At 46.7% G+C, this 22323-nt stretch overlaps 1 protein-coding gene across 9 annotated transcripts in view; it reads left to right on the top strand.

The window, feature by feature from the left end:
- The window catches only part of ATXN7L1 (ataxin 7 like 1), a 248855-nt gene that overhangs the window by 96335 nt on the left and 130197 nt on the right, over positions 1-22323 (top strand). Inside the window, exon 4 of one of the 9 annotated variants that reach the window (XM_077746948.1) lies at positions 18432-19630. The exons of the other annotated variants lie outside the window; for them this stretch is intronic. Coding sequence (XP_077603074.1) covers positions 18432-18517 — 86 coding nt within the window. The 3' untranslated portion in view covers positions 18518-19630. Of the gene's footprint in view, positions 1-18431; positions 19631-22323 lie in introns of those variants that run through there. 9 annotated transcript variants of the gene reach the window in all.

Consider the following 22323-nt stretch of genomic DNA (forward strand, 5'->3'; position numbering starts at 1 on the left):
GTGATGCAGTAGAATTTAATGAACTGTGAGCTAAAGCAGAGAGGCTGAGTGGGAAAAAGAATGAGTGACAGCGACTCACCTCCAGTCCTTCCACGCACATCCAGATGCCAGTGTCGGTTGGGTACCGAGAGCGTCACAGCCCAGCAGCACAACACGTGGGAGCCTCATTAATGAGGTTTCAGGGTCTCCTGCAATTGTTCTTTTTATTTTATCTATCTCCAGGTGACCCCTAGTTGGGGAGGAAACAAACCATTGTGCTTCTGAGCCCTAGAGAAAGTCAGTCCCTCTGAATGTCAGTGCCCCCCTGGGCTCCTGGGGGACCATCTCCAGCTAATTATCCTGCAGGACTTTCTTTCCGAAGGTGTCCATTGCCCCTGAACAGCTGTTTGGGTATCGGCGTCAATTCACTTGGGTTTGTTTGTCGAGATTAAATTTCTGTTTGTTGTTATTGTTCGTTGCTTTTTATGAGAGTGGATTATTTACACTAGAGAAGTATGAAATAATTAAAGGAAATGGTTCTCATCAAACATCTTCCTTGTCGAGTCTGACAGCATGAATTATTAAGGTTTGGCGAGAGCATGCGAATCTGTGCAAACTTTATTTTGTTAGTAGGATTATCTTTTAACTTTAATTTGATGAATGTACCCCTGATCCAGAATGAACTCTTAGACTGATAGGTCTTCTGGGCTCCTTATGATCAGAAACAATATCTGTCATTGTTTCTTCTTATTTCATCTTTCCATCATGCCTGGTAAAGCATGGATCATGCGATAAGTCCTAAGGAATCCCTGTAATAGATCCTCCAGAGATCCCCATGGAAAGAAATGACGGAGGACTGATTAACAAATGGGTTATACTTTAAGTCCAGCATTACATCTGAGAGAATCTACAACAAAGTAAGACTACATTTTGCGCCACTTCAGATGTTTATATTTTGAATTTGCAACTGCTCAAGTTACAGTGAATGCTGGGTCTGGAACAGAGCATGTTGACCCGGTCCCAAAGCTGACTTTTTTTGTTCCTCTGCCTGTGGAAAAAAAAAAGTACCAGTAACGGCAATGATAATAGAGCTGGTACACATAGAGAGCATTTGCACGTGCTAAGCCTTATTATGTACTAGTTACTCCTCCAGCCACCCTAAGGTCTGTGGCCCATCACACACCAAAGGAAAGGGAAATCCAGAGCAAGACATTTGCCCAAGGTCAGGCAAACCTTAAGTGGCAGAACCAGGGTTCCAAACTCTGTCTGACTCAAGTCACATTAACCACCATAGGGTTGAAAGTTTTGGGTCTCAAACTCCTTGCAACCCTGTAACTAGACTGGGATACAGAAAGGTCGTTGCGGTCCCCTGAGGGATGCTGCACACAAATGGCAGGTGCTCTCTGGCAGCCGAGGCTCCTCTTTCTCACCTATGCTGCTGACCTTATCTGCTTACTGGCATAGGTGAAGAACTTGGGCACGATGTTGAGGGACAGAAGAAGGGAGGAATAAATCAGCTATGGTGAATGTGTTTAGAGCCTCAGCCACACCATTTGAATAGACCTTTACATATGGACAAGTGAAAAGAAGGGAGCTTGTGGAAGGGTGGAGTGGGTATCCCCATCAGTTCTGCCTGATAGGTTCTCCTTTATCTCCAGCACATGAGCAGATCCACGAGACGCACCAACAGGTGATTTCGTCTAAACCCACTGAAAATCCCTTTTTGCATGTTTCTGTGAATTAAGTAGAAATGTGAATAATAAACAGTGGGTGTGGGGCACCTGGGTGGCTCTGTTGGTTAAGCATCCACCTTCTGCTCGGGTCATGATCTCGGCTCGTGAGTTCAAGCTCCGTGTTGGGCTTTGTGCCGACAACTTGGACCCTGGAGCCTGCTTCAGATTCTGTGTCTCCTTCTTTCTGCTCCTCCCCTATTCATACTCTGTCTCTCCCTCTCACAAATAAACAATAAACATTAAAAAAAATTTTAAACAGCAGATGTAATGGGTCAGCTCAAATTTCAAGCTAAATTAATAGGATCTTTATAACCTTGGGATTATTGAATTAATCTTTAATTGAAAAAAAAAGCCTACTTACAATCTCATCAAAGCCTGTTTCTTGAAGGATGAGTCTTATGAATTCCCTTCTTCAGAGCCCCATGGCTTTGACTCATTCATTGATTTGAAACATATGTATGGAGCACCTACGACATGGCAGACATTGTTCTAGTGTCCCTGGTACAGTGGACCAACACAAACAAGGGCATGGCTTTCCAGAAGCCTACATTCTGCTAGGTTAAATGACATAAACAAAAATGCAGTCAATCCTATGAAGCATGTCCCAGCAGAGAGCACAGCAGGTGAGGTGAGTGGGGACAGAACGATGATGCCTTGGAAGCCAGAGTGCAGAATGTAGGTTTTATTCTGGGTGCTGTGAGAAGACACCGAGGGCACTGAGTGAGGGAAAGATATAATCTGGTTGATATTTTTAGAAGATCACTCTGGCTGCTTGGAGCCTGGGAAACCTCCTAGGGATGAATGCAGAGCTGTGCAGATAGACAGAAAAGGATAAACTTGAGGTCCGTTCTGGAAATGGAGCTGACAGAATTTGATGATTGGGAAAAGAGAGGGGTTGACATTTAGGATTAGTTAGCAAGGGAGATTTGGCCAGTAATCTGGCTGGAAGGGCAGCAGAGGAGGACAACATGGAAGTCAAGACAAGAAAGTGTTCCATAGACCTGGTCAAATGCCAAGAGGTTGAGTGAGAGGAGAAAAGAGAAGAAGCCGCTGGATTTGCCATCAGAGGCTATTACTGACCTTGACAATAGCCATCTTAGTTGTGTCTTGAGATTTTTCCAAGTGCAGGTGACTTCATTTTTATGTCATTGATAGACCTCTTTTTAGGGTGGCAGTGCCCTAAGTGTTTTATCTATACTAGTGCTGAGCTCAGTTGCCACCCAACCAAATTGTCAGCGGGTCCCTCTGTCCCCCCACATCCCTGCATTCTGTGGTACTGATCCCTGTGCAGCGGGTTCCCCTGCGAACACTAGGTGCTGAGTCTTTCACATCCCTGAGCCCCAGGACAGAGCACATTTCCTGACTTGCTACGCAGTAGGTAGAAGGAAGGAGCCCTCTGATCCCAATCATGTGCTCTTGGCACCCTCCACTTCACCAGCATGAGCATACATGATGGCTGCTGGAAATGCTTGTGGACTTGTCCACCTCATTTCTCGCTCTCTATGTCTCTCTCCTACACACACACACACACACACACACACACACACACACACACATCTCAGACTAGGAGTAGTTTCAAGAAGCCAGGAACCCTCTCGTCATGCTTACCTTTCCATATTAATGATGAGCACTGAATATACAGTTGGTGCTCAGTATACTTCTTTTTTTAAATTTCTTTTAATGTTTATTTTTGAGAGAGACAGAGCATGAGCAGAGGAGGAGCAGAGAGAGAAGGAGACACAGAATCCAAAACAGTCTACAGACTCCGAGCTGTCAGCACAGAGTCCGACTCGGGGCTCGAACCCACCAACCATGAGATCATGACCTGAGCCAAAGTGAGACGCTTAACTGACTGAGCCACCCACGCAACCCTCAATATGCCTCTTAAAAAATTAATCTTATGAGAAAGGAGAGAGGAAGCAAACAATGAAGGAAAATTGGCTTGCTATTTGTGAGGAACCAAATTCCACCTGTAAACAAGGACATTCATTTAGAAGATTCCGCTTCTTGAAAGAGAAGGGCCATCTCTGTTCAGACACAGTTGGAGAGGCTGCAACAGGGGAAACTTCCTTCCTTGCTGAGCACCTAGGAGGCTGCCACTCTGATCCTTGACCACAGCTGATTTCTGGAGGGCTGTCCCTGTAAGGTAACCCCTGGCTTCTGACTCATCACTGGCTGCACCATTCCATTCCTCAGAGCTGTATCAACTGAGGAAAATTAGGGGAACAATCATTGCTTTATTTAAATCCGAGGAAAGAGTGTTGCCAGCACTGATTCAAAAGGTCACTTTGCAATTCTCCCCATCCTGAGCGGTGAGAAGAGCCGGATTTCCCAAGCGGCATTTCCTTCCCAGAGCAGAGAACCAGCGCTCCGAAAGCTAGAGTTTGGGGTAACCACATACGCATGTGCAGCACAGCACCCAGATCCCCTCCGGGGTACACAACAGCTGTTAGCAGATTAATGTGCTCCGAGGTCTTGGAGTAAAACCCAGATGCATCTCTTTCACTGCGGAATCTCATCACTCTTAATTTATCTGAATTCAGCCATAGTCACTGGGTAGTAATCACCATCATCATCATCATCACAATCATCATCATCATCATGCACTTTTGTTTCCAATAATGTGGCCCCAGACGCAAGTCCACTTCATCCCAAGCCGGAGCAGAGAAACCTGGAGGAGAAGCTGGCCATAGAAAGAGTCCACTAACCCCCGCTCCACACACACACACACACACACCATGTACACTGTACTTTATGAACAGAAGGACATTCAAGGGTGTGGTGACTATACATAATTTTCACCTCACACCTTGATGCTGGAACCCAGTTCCTGTCTAAACTGGAGCTCTGCTGAACGGTTGTCCTTTTAGAAGGGCCTCTGGAGTACTCACTGACTCAAGGAGCTGATTCTTCTTAGTGCTTTGCTGGGGTCACTGAGAGTGAGTTACCACCCAGCGCATCCCAGACAAGGAGCCCATGTATAGGTTCACTTAAGGGCCTTTAAAGAAGGTTTCAAGCCCAAGTTCTTTTTTCTTAAAATGGTTATTTATTTAAGCATTTATGTATTTATTTTAACATTTATTTATTTTTGAGAGACAGAGCACAAACAGGAGAGGGACAGAGAGAGAGGGAGACACAGGATCTGAAGCAGGCTCCAGCTGTCAGCACAGAGCCCGATGCGGGGCTCGAACCCACAAATCGTGGTATCATGCCCTGAGCCAAAGTCAGATGCTTAACCGACTAAGCCACCCAGTCATCCCCAGCTCTATTGCTTCTAAAATCAAAGTGGTTCTCCCCTTTGTGTGCACATTTACTATGGCAGATTTCGTTTCCCCTCCTCTGGAAAAGGGTGTTGTGAAGTTGATGTGGCTTCTTAACAATTAACGGTGTCCCAGAACAGAGGAAATGCTGCAGCTGATGGTTTCCCTGTGCTTTGCATAGGGCCAGACCCTTCGGAAGAGTGTGCAAGTTAGGTAGTGCAGGAGCCGCGTGGGAAATAAATGGGTCTGGGGCAGCGTGTAAACCGGAGGTAATAAAGGATGAGAGAGTGAGCCAACAACTTCACTAGGATGAATCCTGCTTCACATGGAATGAATAATAACCTTCTTCCCTGAGAAAGCAACCATAGCCCTTGTTTTACCAAACCATGACTATAGATTTCTGTCCCAGGTTTGGTTTCTGACTGACCCTGGGATGCATTTGCCTATTAGCATCATAGACGCTTTGCTTTCCTCCCCCAGGAATTAGTTCTTCAGATTCCTGAGTCTCCTACAGAGGTGAATGTGGCTTCATTCATGTTGTGACTGTGGTTCCCCCTCATCTCCCTAAATGGCTGCCCCCACCCCATATGTTACCCTGTGCAACAAGCACCTGCATCCAGCAGGAGTGCGCTGCACCCGTGCTGTCATTAGGATCACACCAGCCTGGACTGGCCCCCTCACTCAGCGACCTCCATTACCGTAAGCACTGAGTATCACCTCGATGGCACTGTCTGCCAGTACGTAGGAGTCAGGTTACCAGTGTGTTTAAGAATGGCAGCTCTGTCAGGTGCCTGGGGGGCTCAGTCAGTTAAGATTCCAACTTTGGCTCTGGTCATGATTGCACAGCTATTGGGTCCGAGTCCTGTGTCAGGCTCTGTGCTGACAGCTCAGAGCCTGGAGCCTGCTTCATATTCTGTGTCTCCCTCTCTCTCTCTGCCCCTCTCCCGCTCACTCTCTGTCTCTCTCTTTCTTTCTCAAAAATAAATAAACATTTAAAAAAAATTTAGGGACACCTGGGTGGCTCAGTCAGTTAAGTGACCAACTTCAGCTCAGGTCACAATCTTGCGGTTTGTGATTCAAGTCCCATGTCAGGCTCTGTGCTGACAGCAGCTCAGAGCCTGGAGTCTGCTTCAGATTCTGTGTCTCCCTCCCTCTCTCTTTCTGCCCCTCCCGTGCTCACGTTCTGTCTCTCTCTCTCTCTCTCTCTCTCTCAAAAATAAATAAAAACATTAAAAAGAAGAATGGCAGCTCCTTCAAAATTCTTATTCTGCTTTCCCAGCTGCCCTGTGAGATCCTTACCACTTGTGATGCTCCACGGTTTGGCGGATGGGGCACCTTTGCCTCAGCTCCTCTTTGAAGGGAGGCAGTAGTGGTGGTGGTGTTTGCCACAAGGTGCCGGGAGACCAGCCAAGAGGCCCAGAGGTGGGGGGATGCCCCGGAGAGCTGCCCCGCTCTGTGACTTGTGTGTGAGCCGGGAAGCCACCGGGCTGCTTCAGCCACCACAGGTGCACCAGGCACAGGCAGAAGAGCTGTGTCCCCTCTCTTTTCTCTCCCATCTTTCTGCCTCCCAGCCCCCAATCCCCCACAGAACTTACAGACCTGTCATTAATTCTATAGGATCAACGTTACCCTGATCCTGCATTCCATCCATTTTCCATCATTTGGTGTTTTCTTCTTTCTAATATTTGTTTCATTAGTCAACCAGCACTGGAATTGTACTGGGTTGGCAGCACAGTCCAGGGGAAGGACCATCTGTCTGGTTTTGGTTTTATTTTGAGGGATTCCTGGGGCGAAGTGCTTTCTCCCCACGGGATAAATGGACCTGTGGTTTTCTTCCCGTGTGTCTCCTAGGCAGCATTCCCTGATCATTTTTCAGAAGTGATTGGCCCTGTAAGAAGAGCAACCAGAAGGCCCCGTATAAACTGTCACCTGTGGTGTTTGATTCCAGAACGCTAGTCATTGTAAGACTCCACGTCAGTGGAATAGCAACCTTCTCTGGGTGCCAGTGGCACATGCAGGCCAGTCTCCAGCCAGCCAGCATTGGTGAGCAGAAAGAGATGGGCATATAATGCGGTGAACAGGGCACGGCCTGGGGAACAAGCCATAGCTACTCCTGGTTCATAATGAACCCATGCCCATCCTTCTTTCTTTCCTCCTGGGACTCAGGTACCTCACCTTCCCCTTTGGTTTATAATTTAGTTCAAAGCACAATATAATGAAGCTATCATGGCTTGGGGAGTTTCCTGTTTCAGGTGATAGCTCCTGACAAATGTCATGTAAATTAACCTGATCCCATAGCACCTAGGCCACATACAAGGGGGGAAAAATCACACAACCACCAAGTGGTAATTTAGGAGTGCAGTTTTAGTTTTCAGGTGCAAAAAGCAGTTGGGGGAGGCCTTACTGTTCTTTTATTTTTTGATTTCTGGTTTAGTTTATGATAGCCAGAGAATGTTAGCTCTAAGTTATCCATTTTATTTATTTTTAAAGTTCTTTTTTTTTTTTAATGTTTTTATTTATTTTTAAGAGAGAGAGAGACAGCGTGAGCAGGGGAGGGTCAGAGAGAGAGGGAGTCACAGACTCTGAAACAGGCTCCAGGCTCTGAGCTGGCAGTCAGCACAGAGCCCGACGCGGGGCTCGAACCCACGAACTGCGAGATCATGACCTAAGCGAAAGTCGGCCGCTTAACCGACTAAGCCACCCAGGCGCCCCTAAGTTATCCATTTTAAAACTGAATGTTATTTCCTTTGTAACTAGTTAGCATGTGACCATTTTTTTAAAATGTGTCCCATGTGATTAGAAAATTTGCTTAATTTCTGTTTTGTGTACAAGATTCCACATATTTATTATTTTGCTGTTCAGATCTTATATCCTTACCATTTTTGTCTGTTTGTTCTATAATTTCTGAGAAAGGAGTTTTAAGTCTCCTACGATGGTTTTAAGTGTGTCAGTATCTCCTGGAACTTTGATGGCTTTTGATCTACAGTATTGAGGCTTTGCTGTTGGAGGCATATAGGTTTATGACACGTGGCTTTTATCAGATTAACTTTCCTACCCAGTTTTCTTTTGGTCAATATGTATTTACCTTACCTCTCTAGTCTTTTATTGTCAACTTTTCTGTGTCATCTTGTCTTGGACGGCTCTCTTGTAAACAGTAGATAGCTAGCTTTTGTAAAAGTCCGATCTGATAGTGTCTTTTAATAGGTTGAGTTTTATCTGTTTACATTTATTGTGATTACTTATATATTTGGACTTACTTCTGTCTTTTAATTTGTGTTTCTGATTACCTTGATTTTTATTTGCTTATTCTCTTTTCCTATCCGCCATTAAATTAGCAAAGTTTTCTCTTTTTTTCTTAAATAGTTTATTGTCAAGTTGGTTTCCATATAACACCCAGTGCTCATCCCAACAAGTGCCCTCCTCCATGCCTATCACCCCCCTTCCCCTCTCCGCCACTCCGATGAGTCCTCAGTTTGTTCTTAACATTCAAGAGTCTCTCATGGTTTGCCTTCCTCCCTCTCCCCCACTATTTTTCCCCTTCTTCTCCCCCATGGTCCTCCATTAACTTCCTCCTAATCCTCTTATACGTGCANCCTGCAGCACAGGGAGAGCAGACCCAAAGGAGTGATTAAATTAGCAGAGTTTTCTTAACTTTCTCCCCATTTTTCATTTGCTAGTTTGACCACAATAGATTTTATTTTATTTCTACATCTATCTATATATAAATCTATTTTTCTAAATCTTATTTGGCAATTGCCAATAAGTAATTAACATGCATACTGAACAGTAATTTCTTTTCTAATAAAGGCATGGTTATCCAGCATCTCTGTGTCCTCAAGCAACACAAACACTTTTGCACACTTTTCTCTTAAGTCACCTGGTAATTACAATAAAGAATTGAAATCATGGCTCACAACATTGCCATGCATTCTGAGCCTGCTGACTCACAGGAGGATTAGAGGTACCCCAACTGACTTTTAAAACACGAACCTTTTGCTAATTCACTCTGTTTTACACCCTGGGGTAATTTTGGACATCTGTCAAGTTTAGAGTGATACATTCATTTCTAGTTTGAAAAAATCTATCTCAAAAATATTTTTTAAGTTGTAGTTTAACTATTTTTGTACAAATCCCTCTAAAATCTCAAAGAAAGAAGGAGAGAGAGGGAGGGAGGGAGGGAGGGAGGAAGGGAGGAAGGAAGGAAGGAAGGAAGGAAGGGAGGGAGGGNNGGGAGGAAGGGAGGGAGGGAGGGAGGATGAATGGATGGATTTGTCTCTCAAGTTCCTGAAAATGTTCTGAAGTAGGACTGGACAAAAGAGACCTGAGAATCCTGTGCTCCACTGCAAGGGCCTGTTCCCATAAGTCCTATTCATCGTGTGCAATGATTTTCAGTGAGAGAATGAAGGGGCTCCTCCCTGCTGACACCTGCTCACTTATCCCTTGAGTCTCAAACTTTGATGTGCAAGTGAATCCCCCAAGGGTTTGCGAAATGCTAAATTCTGCTAAAATGCAGATTCTGGATTCATGTAGGTCTGTATTTCTGACATGCTCCTGGGTGATGCTGGTGCTTTGGGTACACAGACCACATTTGAGTAACAAGTGGTTGGAGGATAAAATTCAGCTAGGAAGATTGGGGCTCCAGTCCTAGGGCAGGGTTCCATGATACCTCACAGAACAGCAGATAGCCCCAAAAATATTCTCTTTGAAGTGGTTTGGGATTCAGGATCATTCGAATTCAGAAAGTCTCCTTAAGGCTGTTAGGTCTGGAAGAGACCAGAATGAGCCTTCGATCTGTGCACCGTGAGTCCCTCTCGCCTCTGTCAGCTCTGTCTGCCTTCCCTCTGGAGATCCGCCTGGCACACGCTTCAAGTCTCAGGCCTCTCACAGTGTCATCTAGATGTGACTCCGTGAGTCAGTGCCCCAAGAAACAGCCTGCCTGGGGCCAGGGGTAGGTTTCCTGGTATTTATGTTTAAGACAAGCTTTTAATAGAGATACACTTTTAAATAGTAACCAGGAAAAAGATTCTTCTTAACGGGTAGCCATTTATAGGACTCAGCTGTTGAAGCTCAAGGGTAGCATTAGGCTTAAGTTTAATCTTCTGTATACCATAATTTACAGCACCAAGTAAAGCATTGTACGTACAACTATTTCAGTCATTTGTTGTGATAAATAGCTATTGCTCTTGGCGGAACAGAAACACCATCTCTGCTTTCCATTTATGAATATTGAATGGTCTCGGGCAAGCTTTGGCTGTTTTTAAAGGGCAAATCCCCACTGATCGCAACTCCTTACTGGCCCAAAGTATAATTTCCCTGCTCCACGCACCAGTCAGCCCTCAATATACATGTGTCCCGGTGAATACTGCACAGAGCACTCTGGACCATTCCAAGTGCATGTCCTCCTGATTTGCACCACATGCCTCGGGTTGTTTGGTAGAAGATTTCACTGGTGGCAGGAAGCCACTGACAGGGCTCAGGGAAATATCTTAAAGGTGATAACCTGATGCAGGAAAAATAGAAGGGACATGATTCTGTTGGATTCCTGACAGTGAGAAGGTGGTGTCAGCTAGGGAAATTGCAGCTAATGGGGGAGAAAATGTTAAGACGATAAATCCCTAGGGATCTGCTCTTTAGGAACTCGGAGATGCACATGCCTCCCACCAGACTTCCCTTCAGATACCTTATCCCCTGCCCTCTGGAAGGAGGCAAAATGGATATTCAAGTATGACACTTGGTAGAGTGAACAGCTTGTTTTGGGAAGTCCCCTGGGTCCAAGTCAGCTGGTCACCATAGACTCGGGCTTCTAGAAACTACCCCCTGAGCCCCTTTACTTCCCCCATGGGAATTTTCTGCACCAGGGATTAAAATCCTTAGAGTGGCCTTCCTTGATTTGTCTCACGTTTATGAGCACCCACTATATGCCAAGCTTTGCATTGAATGGTGAGATAGAACTCAGAGGTGAGCATAAGGAGAGAGGGTGAACAAGGAAAGTAGCCCCCCGTGGCGTCCTTTTGAATGCTGTCACACAGACTGCCTTTTGGGGCCACTCCAAATCGCCACTTATCAGCAGCATCTCTGTAAGATGATTCCTTTGAATACAGAGATTAGAGGCTTCTGTTCTCACTACAGCCTTTGGAGGGTGATCGTGTATATCTCTAGAGATATCTTCGATTTCTACAGTATTTTCCAGTTTACGAAGCACTTACTAGGCGCTTATTAATTTTCACTGTGATAACAACTGATGGATGCTGGTTTCCCTGATTTGGAAGCTCAGAGAAGTTCAGCGACGTTCCTTACGTCACTGACTGATAGGGGCAGAGCTGGGATTAGTACTCAGGACTCCTGAATGTGACCTCAGTGCATTCTTCATGAACAGAGACACCCCAGGGGGAAAAGACGCACAGCAGCTGCAAAATAATAGAGGCAGGTGTACCTTTATGCCACTTCCAACCTTTGCCATCTCTAACCCCAGACCTAGAGGTGACCAGCACATCGTCCGGCTTTGTCGTATCTGCCTCCCATGGGGTCCACGCTTTCTGTAATAACTCTTGGAAACACAGTCTTACCAGTTCTGAGTCTGAAGGAATAGTATTCAGTCTGCTTCGAGGCTAGGATCCACCCTTTCATTTCCTGGCCAGAAGATTCCATCAGAACAAAGTTACGGTCATTTTAGCAGCCGCTGTAGGCGTTTGGTTGTGTCCTGCATGAGAATAAATCCATTCAGCATTCTGATTAGTGACAACCAGTGCTGAGAGAATTGTGCGGGCCAGAAACTCCAAGTATGTGTTTCATGCATGTAAACCTACTAATGAGAATGGGGTTTGGCAGAAAGCTGAGCCCTCGTGTTCTGCCACCAGAGCTTAGAGTTGCTTGTTAGTATTCCGAGAGCTGGATTATAGACGCAGATACAATACAGTTTGATCTTGATAACATCTCTCATTCCCAGGCCTCAGATAAGTCTGTTAAACAGGAAGATGGGAGGAAGCAATCTGGAGAGAGAATTGTATATAAGTGGCTCAGGAGACCTGGCAATTGACGACTCCTTTGCAGCCTTGCCGTGACCTCCCGCCTCTCTTTGCCCATCTGTGGAATGGTCATGGTGGTTATGCTCCGTGGTTATTCTTAGAAATGAATAACTTGAAAACGCCTTGGCGTGTGACTTGTGCTATAAATATGCCTTGCTGCCATGTGGAAAAAGGAGTTTTTAGCTGAAATGTATGATGGGGCGAGGCAGGGAACGTCAGTCGCTGGCAGCAGGGCACCTTGCCAGAGCCGGGAGAGGTGTGAGGGAGAGGAGCAGGTGCTTGTCTGAGGAAGAAGAACAAAGAGACCATCTATGAAGCAGTCTGGGGCAACATGGTGGAATGTTCAAAACAAACAAGCACAAAATAAACGCTTAAAAGTCTGGCTCAAATTTAGAAACGAATAGGGGACTGGAGATGAGCCTCTGTCTCTTCACATTGCAGGCTCTGTACTCCAGCGCCGGCCATCCACTGACTTCCAGAGGGTTGGGCCAGGGGCAGGAGGAAGACCTAGGCAAACCAGTGCCTGTGTGGGATTCAGCTGCTGTATTTGAAAGAGGACTGGATCAGGGAAGTGGCATGGGGGTTAGGCACAAGCCAGACCCTGGAGCCAAGCTACCTCGGTGGGCTGATGGCTCTGCTCCCCACCAGCCCTCAAGCTCTCCATGCCTCAGTTTTCTCATCTACAAAATGAGGCTGATATCAGTGCCTGTCTCAGAGGTGGTCAGGAAGCTAAAATGAGTAAACACGAGTGTAACGCTGAGAATGTACCCGGCATCTCTCTACATAAGCATGGTGAGGGCTTCTCCAGCCTTATGAACTCCAGCACGTGGCAGAGAAGACGCAGAAGCTGAATTGGCTGAGGAGAGTTCACCTCCAGAGGACTGAGTGTGTTGACCTTGAATTACATGGCCATTCCCAGAGAAGCAGCATCTGCTGGAAAGGAGAAGACTCGCAGCCAGATGACAGCCAGCCTTGGCTGGACCCCTGGCTGTATCCACAAAAGCAGATTCCCGTGGCCTGTGTCCTAGAAATTTTTGTCTGTTTATCTCACACAAGTCTGTCTTTCCCAGCGTCATTTACTGATACTGTATCTCTGCTCTGGAATCCTACAGAATCATTCCCCTGTTATCTGTCTGCCTCAACATGGGAGAGGTCCCCTCATCTGGAATTCCTGGCTAATGCCTGTCGTCCCGCCTCACTGCGGTGTGTGGGCAGGTCTGCTCTCTGCTGCACACGTCTTCAGAGTGACCAGATTGCAGGCTTTCAGAGCAAGTGTCTTTAAATCCACCGGTGAAAGGAGACAGCAATCATCTGCTGGCTGGTGTTTGCCAGAATGTGGCCTCATGACGGGATGAAGTGATGGCTCCTGGCATGAGAACCAGTTCCCCCTGGGCGTACACCCAGCCTGAACAGCTCCTTTAAAACCAGAAGCAATTTGTCATCTTTTGATTCTTTTCCAGCACTGTCCCTGTCACAGGTAGATAAATGAGGCGGCATATGGGTGTCCAAACGCGGGAACGTCTAATCCCTGCGGTTTCCCGCAGAGCCGTCACTCCGCAAGGATGGAGAGCACAGTGGGGTGGTCCCTGGCTCTTGGATTGTAACCATAAGCAAGTTTCTTCATCATGTGCCCCATTTATATGCATGAAACGCTTTCTCAGAACCTCCCAGCCCCCGGTGTGCCATTGATAGGTGTGTTTCTCATTTCAGAATCCTAAAATGAATCATACAATTGTGAGCGCAACTTCTTATGTCTCTAGCTCCACAGACTGCCACCAATCAAATCCGTGTCTCTGCAGAAGCCAACAAGCACCCCTGAATGAGAAGTAGATAGGGGTTGGGCTCGGTGTTCTAAAAAGCCTAAGTGACAGCGGGCCAGTGGGAAAGGAGGGTGTGTTTCAGTTCACCTCAAGTTCCATGCTCTGTATATGGCTTGAAAGATGACCTTCTACACAGCCCACATGGACTGTCCACTTCCCTGGTGGTGTATAACTGAAGTCCCCAGGTTATTTGCAAGGATGCAATAGGCGGGTGAGGCCCCGATGCCTCTTGCATCCCAAAACATGGGTGACCCGTGACTCCCTTGTCAGTGAAGGATAGTCCTGTGGGGTGGATGCACTCCCTTAGCCAGGGCAGGCCTGGTGCCCATGCCAGGGTCTGAGTGTGTCGTCGGTCCTGCCAGACAGCTTTGATGTCTTCTGTGGTCATCAGTCACACCCTTCACCCCCGTGGCTGCCGGATTAACTGGGCAGCTACAGTCACAAGAGCCCAGGCTTGGCTGGAACAACTCAAGTTCATCGCTAAGCACAGGAAAATCATCTGGCCTGATAGTATTGCAGTGAGTCATTGACTGTCACTGAGGCACCCTGAGAAAGGAACAAATGTGGAGCCTTTTCTCAAAGCTAGATCTATTGAGCATGAAGCAGATTTCTCGCAGGCCCCCATAAGGGCTTTATGGCCAGCTCCTAATTATCTATGGTACTGGAGGAGAAATCTAGCATGACCTTTCACATTTAAAAATAAATCCCCCTATTGAAATTTACCCAGTGGTTTCTTACTAGAAATCTATTAGGGGAGGGTGTTATTTCCTTTTATGTTTTCCCATTGAACCAGTAGGTTTAATGAGCAACAAAATGACCTAGCAGGGCTGGGAATACAGCACAGGAGGGTAATTGGCAGAAGGTTAAGGGATGGGTCTGGGCCCCTTTCCTGCCTCTACTGACTGTGTTTGTTTGCTGCATCTACTTTATAAGGTCAGGAGAAGATCAAATGTAGAAATGTCCCCAAGCCTAGCCAGAGGAAGCAAACAAAACATCTTAGCTGCTATGACTTATTTAGACTTATAGAAACTCTTACTTCATCAAGAGGATGGGTGCCTGCATGGCTCAGTGGCTTGGGCGTCTGACTTCAGCTCAGAGCATGATCTCACAGTCTGCTAGTTCGAGTCCCACTTCAGGCTCTGCTGACAGCTCAGAACCTGGAGCCTACTTTGGATTCTGTGTCCCTTTCTCACGCTGCCCCTCCCTCGCTCATGCTCTGTCTTTCTCTCTCTCAAGGATAAATAAAACATTAAAAAAAATTTTTTAATCAAGAGGATGAAACGACAGACTAGTCTTCATAAAAGACAGGTGCGAATTTAAGTGAATATTTAAGGTAATTCTGTATTTCATTCATGCCGAAATCACATCATCTTTTTTTTTAAGCTTAAAAGTGTGAGCCAGCTGTGCATGATATATTAAACACACACGTTTACTTACTTTAGAAAAGTTACTATTTTGAGAGTATGATCATTCCTGGTGGGGAAAAACAGTTTTGGTGTGCCTCTTGTCCATTGAAAAGAGTTACATGTAAAGAATGATTTCCATTCCTTGGATTGGTGTCTTCAAATTCCTGCTTTCTTTTCAAGCATGGTCATAAAGCAAGAGAAGGGAAGACTGTGAACTGCATGAGGAAGGAGTTCTTTATCATTCCTCTTCGTTGCCCCAGAGTATCTGGCAAATAGGCACTCAGTCAATGTCTTATGAATGAAGGAATCAATAATTTAGGTTTTTAATCCTTTAAGTCAGTGATACTCAACCTTTAGCCATGCATCCGAATTATGTAGGAGGTTTGTTAAAACACAGACTGATGGGCCCCACCCTCAGAGTTTCTGATTCGGTGGGTCTGGGGTGGGACCTGAGAATGTACATTTTCATCAATCATCCAGACGATGCTGATGCTGTTGGCCCAGGACTGTACTTTTAGAACCACTGCTTTGGGTCCATTCCACTGCTCAAGTCTACTGGTTTTCCACCTGTTTCAAGACTTCCAAGACATTGACATCTGTAGTTGTCTGACCTTGCCCTGGGGAACTAAGATAGATTTTGTAAAAATTACCAGGATTTAATCAGATAGAAAAGCAACCTGGATTTTTTTTTTTTTAATCAAAAACTACATTTTGGAGACTCTTGGGTGGCTCAGGTGGTTAAGCATCCGACTTGAGCTCAGGTCATGATCTTGTGGTTCCTGAATTTGAGCCCCGCATCAGGCTCTGTGCTGACAGCTCAGAGCCTGGAGCCTGCTTCAGATTCTGTGTCTCCCTCTCTCTCTGCCCCTCCCCCACCCACTTGCACTCTGTCTCTCTCCCTCAACAATAAATAAGCATTAAAAGAAAAAAAAAAAGAAAAAGAAAACTACATTTGTCCCTTGTATAATTATGAGAGATGTGAGAATCAGATTGCCACCTTCTTCTTAATTGTGGTCTCCGCTGGCATGACACCCCCAGTCTGGGGTTCACCTTGCAACACTTAAGCCAGACTGTGCCTCCATCCAGTTTGGGAATCTCTACTTAGTGTCAGAGGCGCTTAACTGCAAAGCTGAACCAAGACATGATCTTTTGCAGAAACTGCAGATGAGCAAAAAGGCTACAGGAGATGAGCATATGATACAAAAGGGAACAAGTTCCTTGCAAAGTCTCTTCATGCTGGCTGTTGGCCTGACTGAAGTCATTAGGCCCACGGGATTCAGAAACACAGGGGGGGGTTCACGGCGTGAGGAAGGCTGCTTTTTGCAAAAAAAGTCATGCTAGGTCCAGGTGTCATTTTGGATGGCAGGCAAAGAGCTAGAATTTCCAACCCAGGCCCCTGTGAAGCTCCCCTCACTCCCTGCCACCACGCATCCCCCTCTTTTCAGGAAAGAGTCATTGAGTCTGTGAGGACCCTCAGTAGACACCAGAGACAGGTCGCTAGAGGGTGCCCCAGGGATACCAGACTCCCTGAACAGAGAGAAGAGATCAAAATGGAACCTGAGAAGGCAGTTGAAGGGAAACAGGGGACCAAGACCTTCCATTGAAGTAGCGAGAGTGCATAAGTAACCTATTGCTATGTAACAAATGACCCCAACATCCGGCAGCTTCAAACCACAAGTATTTCTTGTCTTGCGCAGTCATGGGTCATGGACCCGGAGTGGTGTAGCTGGGTGGTTCTGGCTCAGGGACTCTCATGAGGTTGTGGTCCAGCTGTCATCTGTGAGCTGCTGTCATCTGAAGGCTCGGCTGGGACCCTCTTCCAGGATGGCGACCTCACGTGGCCGTAGGCCTTTCCACAGGGCCGCTCACAACATAGCGATTAACTTCCCCCAGAGCCAACACTCTGAGAGAGAGAGGAAGCCAGAATGCTGAAACAAGTCCCTCAAGCCCCACTCAAGGGGAAGGGAATGAGGCGTCACCTGTTGAAGGAGGTGTGCTGCTGCAGAGCGAGCCCCTTTCATCCACTTCTTGCCAGGCCCAGGAAAACACAAAAATAATTGATACAGAGAGGGCTGTGGCAGATTTGCCCAATCAGGCTGAGGAGAGGTGGTTGTGGAGAGGAAGGGGCACTGGAAGCTCTGCGGGCTTTGAGCCCACTATCCCATAGGGGTTGGAGCTCATAGAAGTCCCGTAGAAGTCGTGCAGGCCACGTCTCTCTTCAGGCCGGGGGCTACTTTGCTTACAAGGGACTGAAGTCGCCTGTGAGTCCCAAGGCTCAGGTTTGGTTCCGGAGAAGAGGAAGAAGGGGCTCCTACTGAAAGCCCTCTCTGCGCTGGAGATGAGGCATCTTCCAGGTCATCTGGCTTGCGGGTCCCCGTAGGCAAAGAAGGGCAATTCCAGGCAGACGCAATGTCCTGCAGTAAAGGGGAGCTTTTGGGCTGTGCCTTCCAGGAAGGAGATTTGGGGTAGTGGGGGGTGTTAGGAAGCAGGAGAGGGGAGCCCCACTNTGCTAGGCACAGCAGCAGCCAGCCCTTCGTGGCTTTGGCTCCTGGGTTGCACGCAAAGACTCTCCCATGGGGCCGCATGTTTATGTTGGCCACCCAGGCTGCGTGAGTGGATCCTGTTTAGCAGTCTTCTTTTGAAGATGCAGAACCATTGGTGGCCATATTGTACTGTGTCTGTTCTTATCTCCCCTATCATCCCCAGGGAATAAGCTAATCAAACTTGCTGATGATTTTACACCAAGAAGGAGATAGCTAATAACTTGGATGACAAGTATTAGAATACAATGTGATGTGGATAAATTGGGTCCGTGTATTAAGGGCTATAAAATGAGATTCCATCAAGGCATGAATAATGGTGCCTGTGGAAAGGATTAATCAAATGCCCCATTAAAAGGTATGGGAATTCTGGTCAGACAGCCCCAGTTTAATTACACTCCGGCCCCCACCCCGCCCTCTCACTCGGTTCCCTCTGAAGCTGCTTTCTGCTAAGAGAAATGTGGGAAGGAGTTTAGAGGAAATTATAGAAAAATTGGGACATACGTTTTGATAGAACAAGATCATGAATACAGATTTAAGCAACCAGTGTTTAATTTAGAGAAAAGAGATAAGGCAATTGGCATGAGTAATCATTTACAAATGTAATTTCCAAAGGAGCCCTGTTGATACCATTCAGCAAATGCCAACAAAGCATTTACTTTCCAAAGGGAGAAAGCAAGACAACAAGACAAATGAAGGCAACTCCAGAAATGGACCAGAGAGCAGCCAAGCCATTGGGAAGAATCAGGTGTGAGAATGGACAGTGCAGAAGGTAGACACAACATCTGAAAGATCTTGGAGGACCAGCATTGTCTGGAGAAGGCTTCCTGGAAGAGGAGACTCCAGCAGAGCCCTGCAGTATGGACAAGCTCGCATGTACTACAAATTCGTGAGCACACTCTGGTGACAGGGTTTAGGGAGAAAATGGGCTTGAGCAGAGCAGGGGGCATCTGTGGGATTCTTCTCTCCATTTCCACCACCACCACTACCACCACCCTGGTCCAAGCTGTCATCACGTCTCACTTGGACAAGTACAAAAGCATTTCAGCTGTTTTCCCTGCTTCCACTCTTGCTCCTCTACAGTCCATTCCGCACGCAAAAGTCAGAATCAAAAAGCAAAGTTAATCATATCATTCTCTTGACTTGTGGCTTCCCGTTGCTTTTAAGCTACAAGTAAATGATTATCATGGCTATAAAGTTTTGCATGGTCTGAGCTACATCCTATGCCAGGCCCCCTTTCGCTCTATATGCCAATGAAGCTGACCTTAAGAGTTTCAGCACATTGGATCCTACTGCCACAGGGCCCTTGCACATGCTTTTCCTCCTCTGTATGATTTTTTTTTCTTCCCATCTTCCTGAAGCCAACTCTGACTCATTCTTCAGAATACATCTTAATGATTACTTCCTCCTGGAAGAGTTCTCTCGTTTTCATAACTAAGTCAGCACTCTCTTATACCTCAAAAACAAATGTTCATTGTGTGACTATATGATTAATATTTATTTCCCCCACCAGGCCACATATGTGAGAGGGAAGGGACCCAGTCTTGGAATTCCCCAGAGCCTAGCATAGTCTCAAGAAATATGTATTGACTGGATCATGACATTTAATTAGGAACAGTATGTATGACTAGTGGAGAAATTACGCTTGACCAGTAGGAGAGTGCCGTTGTGAATCCTTACTGGGATGAAAACCAGAATTCATGTTCAGACTCTGCCACCTGCTGGTTGTGCTGTTGTAAATAAATCACAGGTCCTCTCAGGGCCTGTTTCCTCACGTCTCACATGGGGGTACCAACAGCCACCTCACATAGTTGTGATAAGAAATTAATGAAATAATACATATAAGCATTTTTTAACTGTAAAAGCAGGTGTAAACATACTTTGTCATTTTTTTCCAGTGCTTGTCATTAACTATTGGATGGATGGATGGATGGATGGATGGGCAGAAGGAAGGATAGATGGAGGGAGGGATGGATGGAGGGAGGGATGGAGGGATGGAGGGATGGGCAAATGGATGCAAGGATGGAAGGATAGAGTGATGGATGGAAGGAAGGAAGGACAGAAGGAAGGATAGATGGGGGGTGGAGGGAGGGAGGGAGGATGGATGGACAAATGAATGAATGGATGGAAGGATGGAGGGATAGAAGGAAGGAAGGAAGGTTGGATGGATGGATGAATGGATGGATGGACAAACAGATGGATGTACAAACAAATAGATGGAAAAAGGGATAGATGAACAGTTAGGGAGCCACTGTGAAAGCCAGGAGGGGAACCAGGCACACAAATAGCATGATGAAAGCCAAAAGAGGATGAAATTTCAAGAAGCAGAAGGAGGCTTATTGATGGACCACAACATCACATAGAGCAGAACAGGCAGGAAAATGGGGTGGGGGGGAATCTTTTTACCTCAGGCAGAGGGAAGTCATTGGTGACCTCAGGATAGGTCCATCTCAGCTGTTTCACATTGCCTGTGCTTTCAATGACATGCTTTAATTGTAACTTAATCCCATTACTGATTTTTATCTTTTTGGGAGAAAAATCAAATTGATTTGCACATGCAACAAAATTGGTGAGATTACTCCAGCTGCTGCCAGCAGGTGCTGACAAGTAAAGAAGTGAATGTCAGAGCATAAGAAAATACACTAAACATTTATTTTAATAAGGCCTAGTAAACCTTAGTTATTTATTAAATTGCCATGGATAATTAGGTTTCAGTTTCCAGGGTTGTTTCATTGTTAACTCCCTGTGTTCCAGTAGGGGGAACAGGGCTGGATGTGTGGGCAGAAACCTGTGGTGTGAGATCCGTCCGAGGGCAGTTTCACTACCAAGAGCTTTTTGGGGTCTCTGATTACATCTCACTTCCTACCACAACCATCCACACAGGGTAAGTCATCCTAACACACATGCATACACGCACACACACGCACACATACTAGCTAAGCACATGGTCCTTTGGAGTGGCTACTCCTTCAACATGGCAGCTTAGCCTCCCCCTGCCAGGCACTGATCCAACCAGTTTGTCTGTGCGCGGGCCCCAGGAGCGAGCAGCCCAGGCTGAGCCTGAGCCTGATGCTTTTCATCTCGGGCAGACTCCCAATAAGAAACATAATGAGGGATGTCTGGCTGGCTCTGCCAGAAGAGCATGCGACCCTTGATCTCATGGGTTTGAGCCCCACATTGGGTGTAGAGATTACTAAAGTAAGACATAAGGAGTACATGAAAGTCCAATGGCTATTTCCATATTCCTCTTCACCCCCCACCCCCGTGCTCCCAACCTGGCTGACAAAACTAGATCCTCGATAGGAAAAAAGCTAAGAACAAACTAGAAGAAAGGGCCACTAGTTTGTGGTGTGGAACATGGGTCTGTGGAATAGGGAGGTGTTATTCAAGAAGACTTAAAGATGGCTCAGGAAGGGTTTGAAGACCCCGCTCCAGTGCCTCTTCAGCATGATGCTTCAAGAGCGTGTTGCCCATCTAAAGACAGATCCGTGCATGTCTCTCCCTCTTCCCTATATGTCCCAGATCCAGAACTTTCTTTGATTCAAATGCAAAAGTGGTTTCCAATGAACTGATGCACACAGTTTGCCAAGAAGGAATGCCCCCAGGCCGTGGTCCATGTATAAATGGCACTGTCCCTGCAAGTCCTGTTAGGTTCCAGCCTGGGAAGTGTGAGAGGTATGAAGCAAAGACCTCACACCCGCTTTCAGTGGTAGACCCTCCTGGGGCAGCTGGGTGGTCAGTGGGAAAGGGGGGCTGGCTACAGGCAGGGCAGGGCCCGCTCCCACAGCTGCATGGGCAGCGGCAACAGAGCTAGGTCCTGTGACCACTGATCTGTCCTCCCTCTGGCCCACCGAAGGAGTGGGCCCCAAAGCTCTTGAGTCCTCCTTATGTCCAAAAACACGAGGGCAGAATCTCCCATTTCAGACAGAAGAGCGTGGTGCTTTAGACCTGGGTCCGGAGATGGGAGCACAGCTCAGCTCTGCCTCGCCTGGTTCCCGCCCTCTCCTGGCTGAAATCTCTTGTGTGGAAAATGTAGAAAATGCTCCCTCAGAGAGGCTATGGAAAGATAAAATGCCATGATGCACATAACATGCTTAGACTGAGCCCAGCCCCGCCTGGGAAGTGAGCTAACAGAAGCAGGGGAGCCATGGTAGATTTAACGCCCTTTCCAGGTTGGGATCTGCCTGTGGACATCACCACTGGGCCCCAGCTCAGCCCACCCTTCAGGAAGGTCAGACACTGGGTGGCTCTTCGAGGGCAAAGTTGGAGAACTTAGGAAGAGAGGATTCCATGGTGGAGTTTGGGGTACAGGATAGGGACAAGAAAAGCGTTCGAGGAAGAACTCTGTGGAATTCCTAGTGCCCCAGAGATGGGCCCAGAAGAGCAGCTGCGGAGGCCAGGACTCAGGCTGGAGCCCCAGCAGGAAGGAGTTCAAAGGAGTATCAGACCTTTCAGAAAGGTAGCCTGGGACAGGAACTAAGAATGAGAAAAAAACTTTTGAATCATATTTGCCTTTTCAGTGAAAGTGAATTCGAATTAATTTGGTCTTAGAATTTTTAA

This window comes from Crocuta crocuta, unplaced genomic scaffold (assembly GCF_008692635.1).
Source record: "Crocuta crocuta isolate KB4526 unplaced genomic scaffold, BGI_CrCroc_1.0 scaffold396, whole genome shotgun sequence".
Lineage (NCBI taxonomy): Eukaryota > Metazoa > Chordata > Mammalia > Carnivora > Hyaenidae > Crocuta > Crocuta crocuta.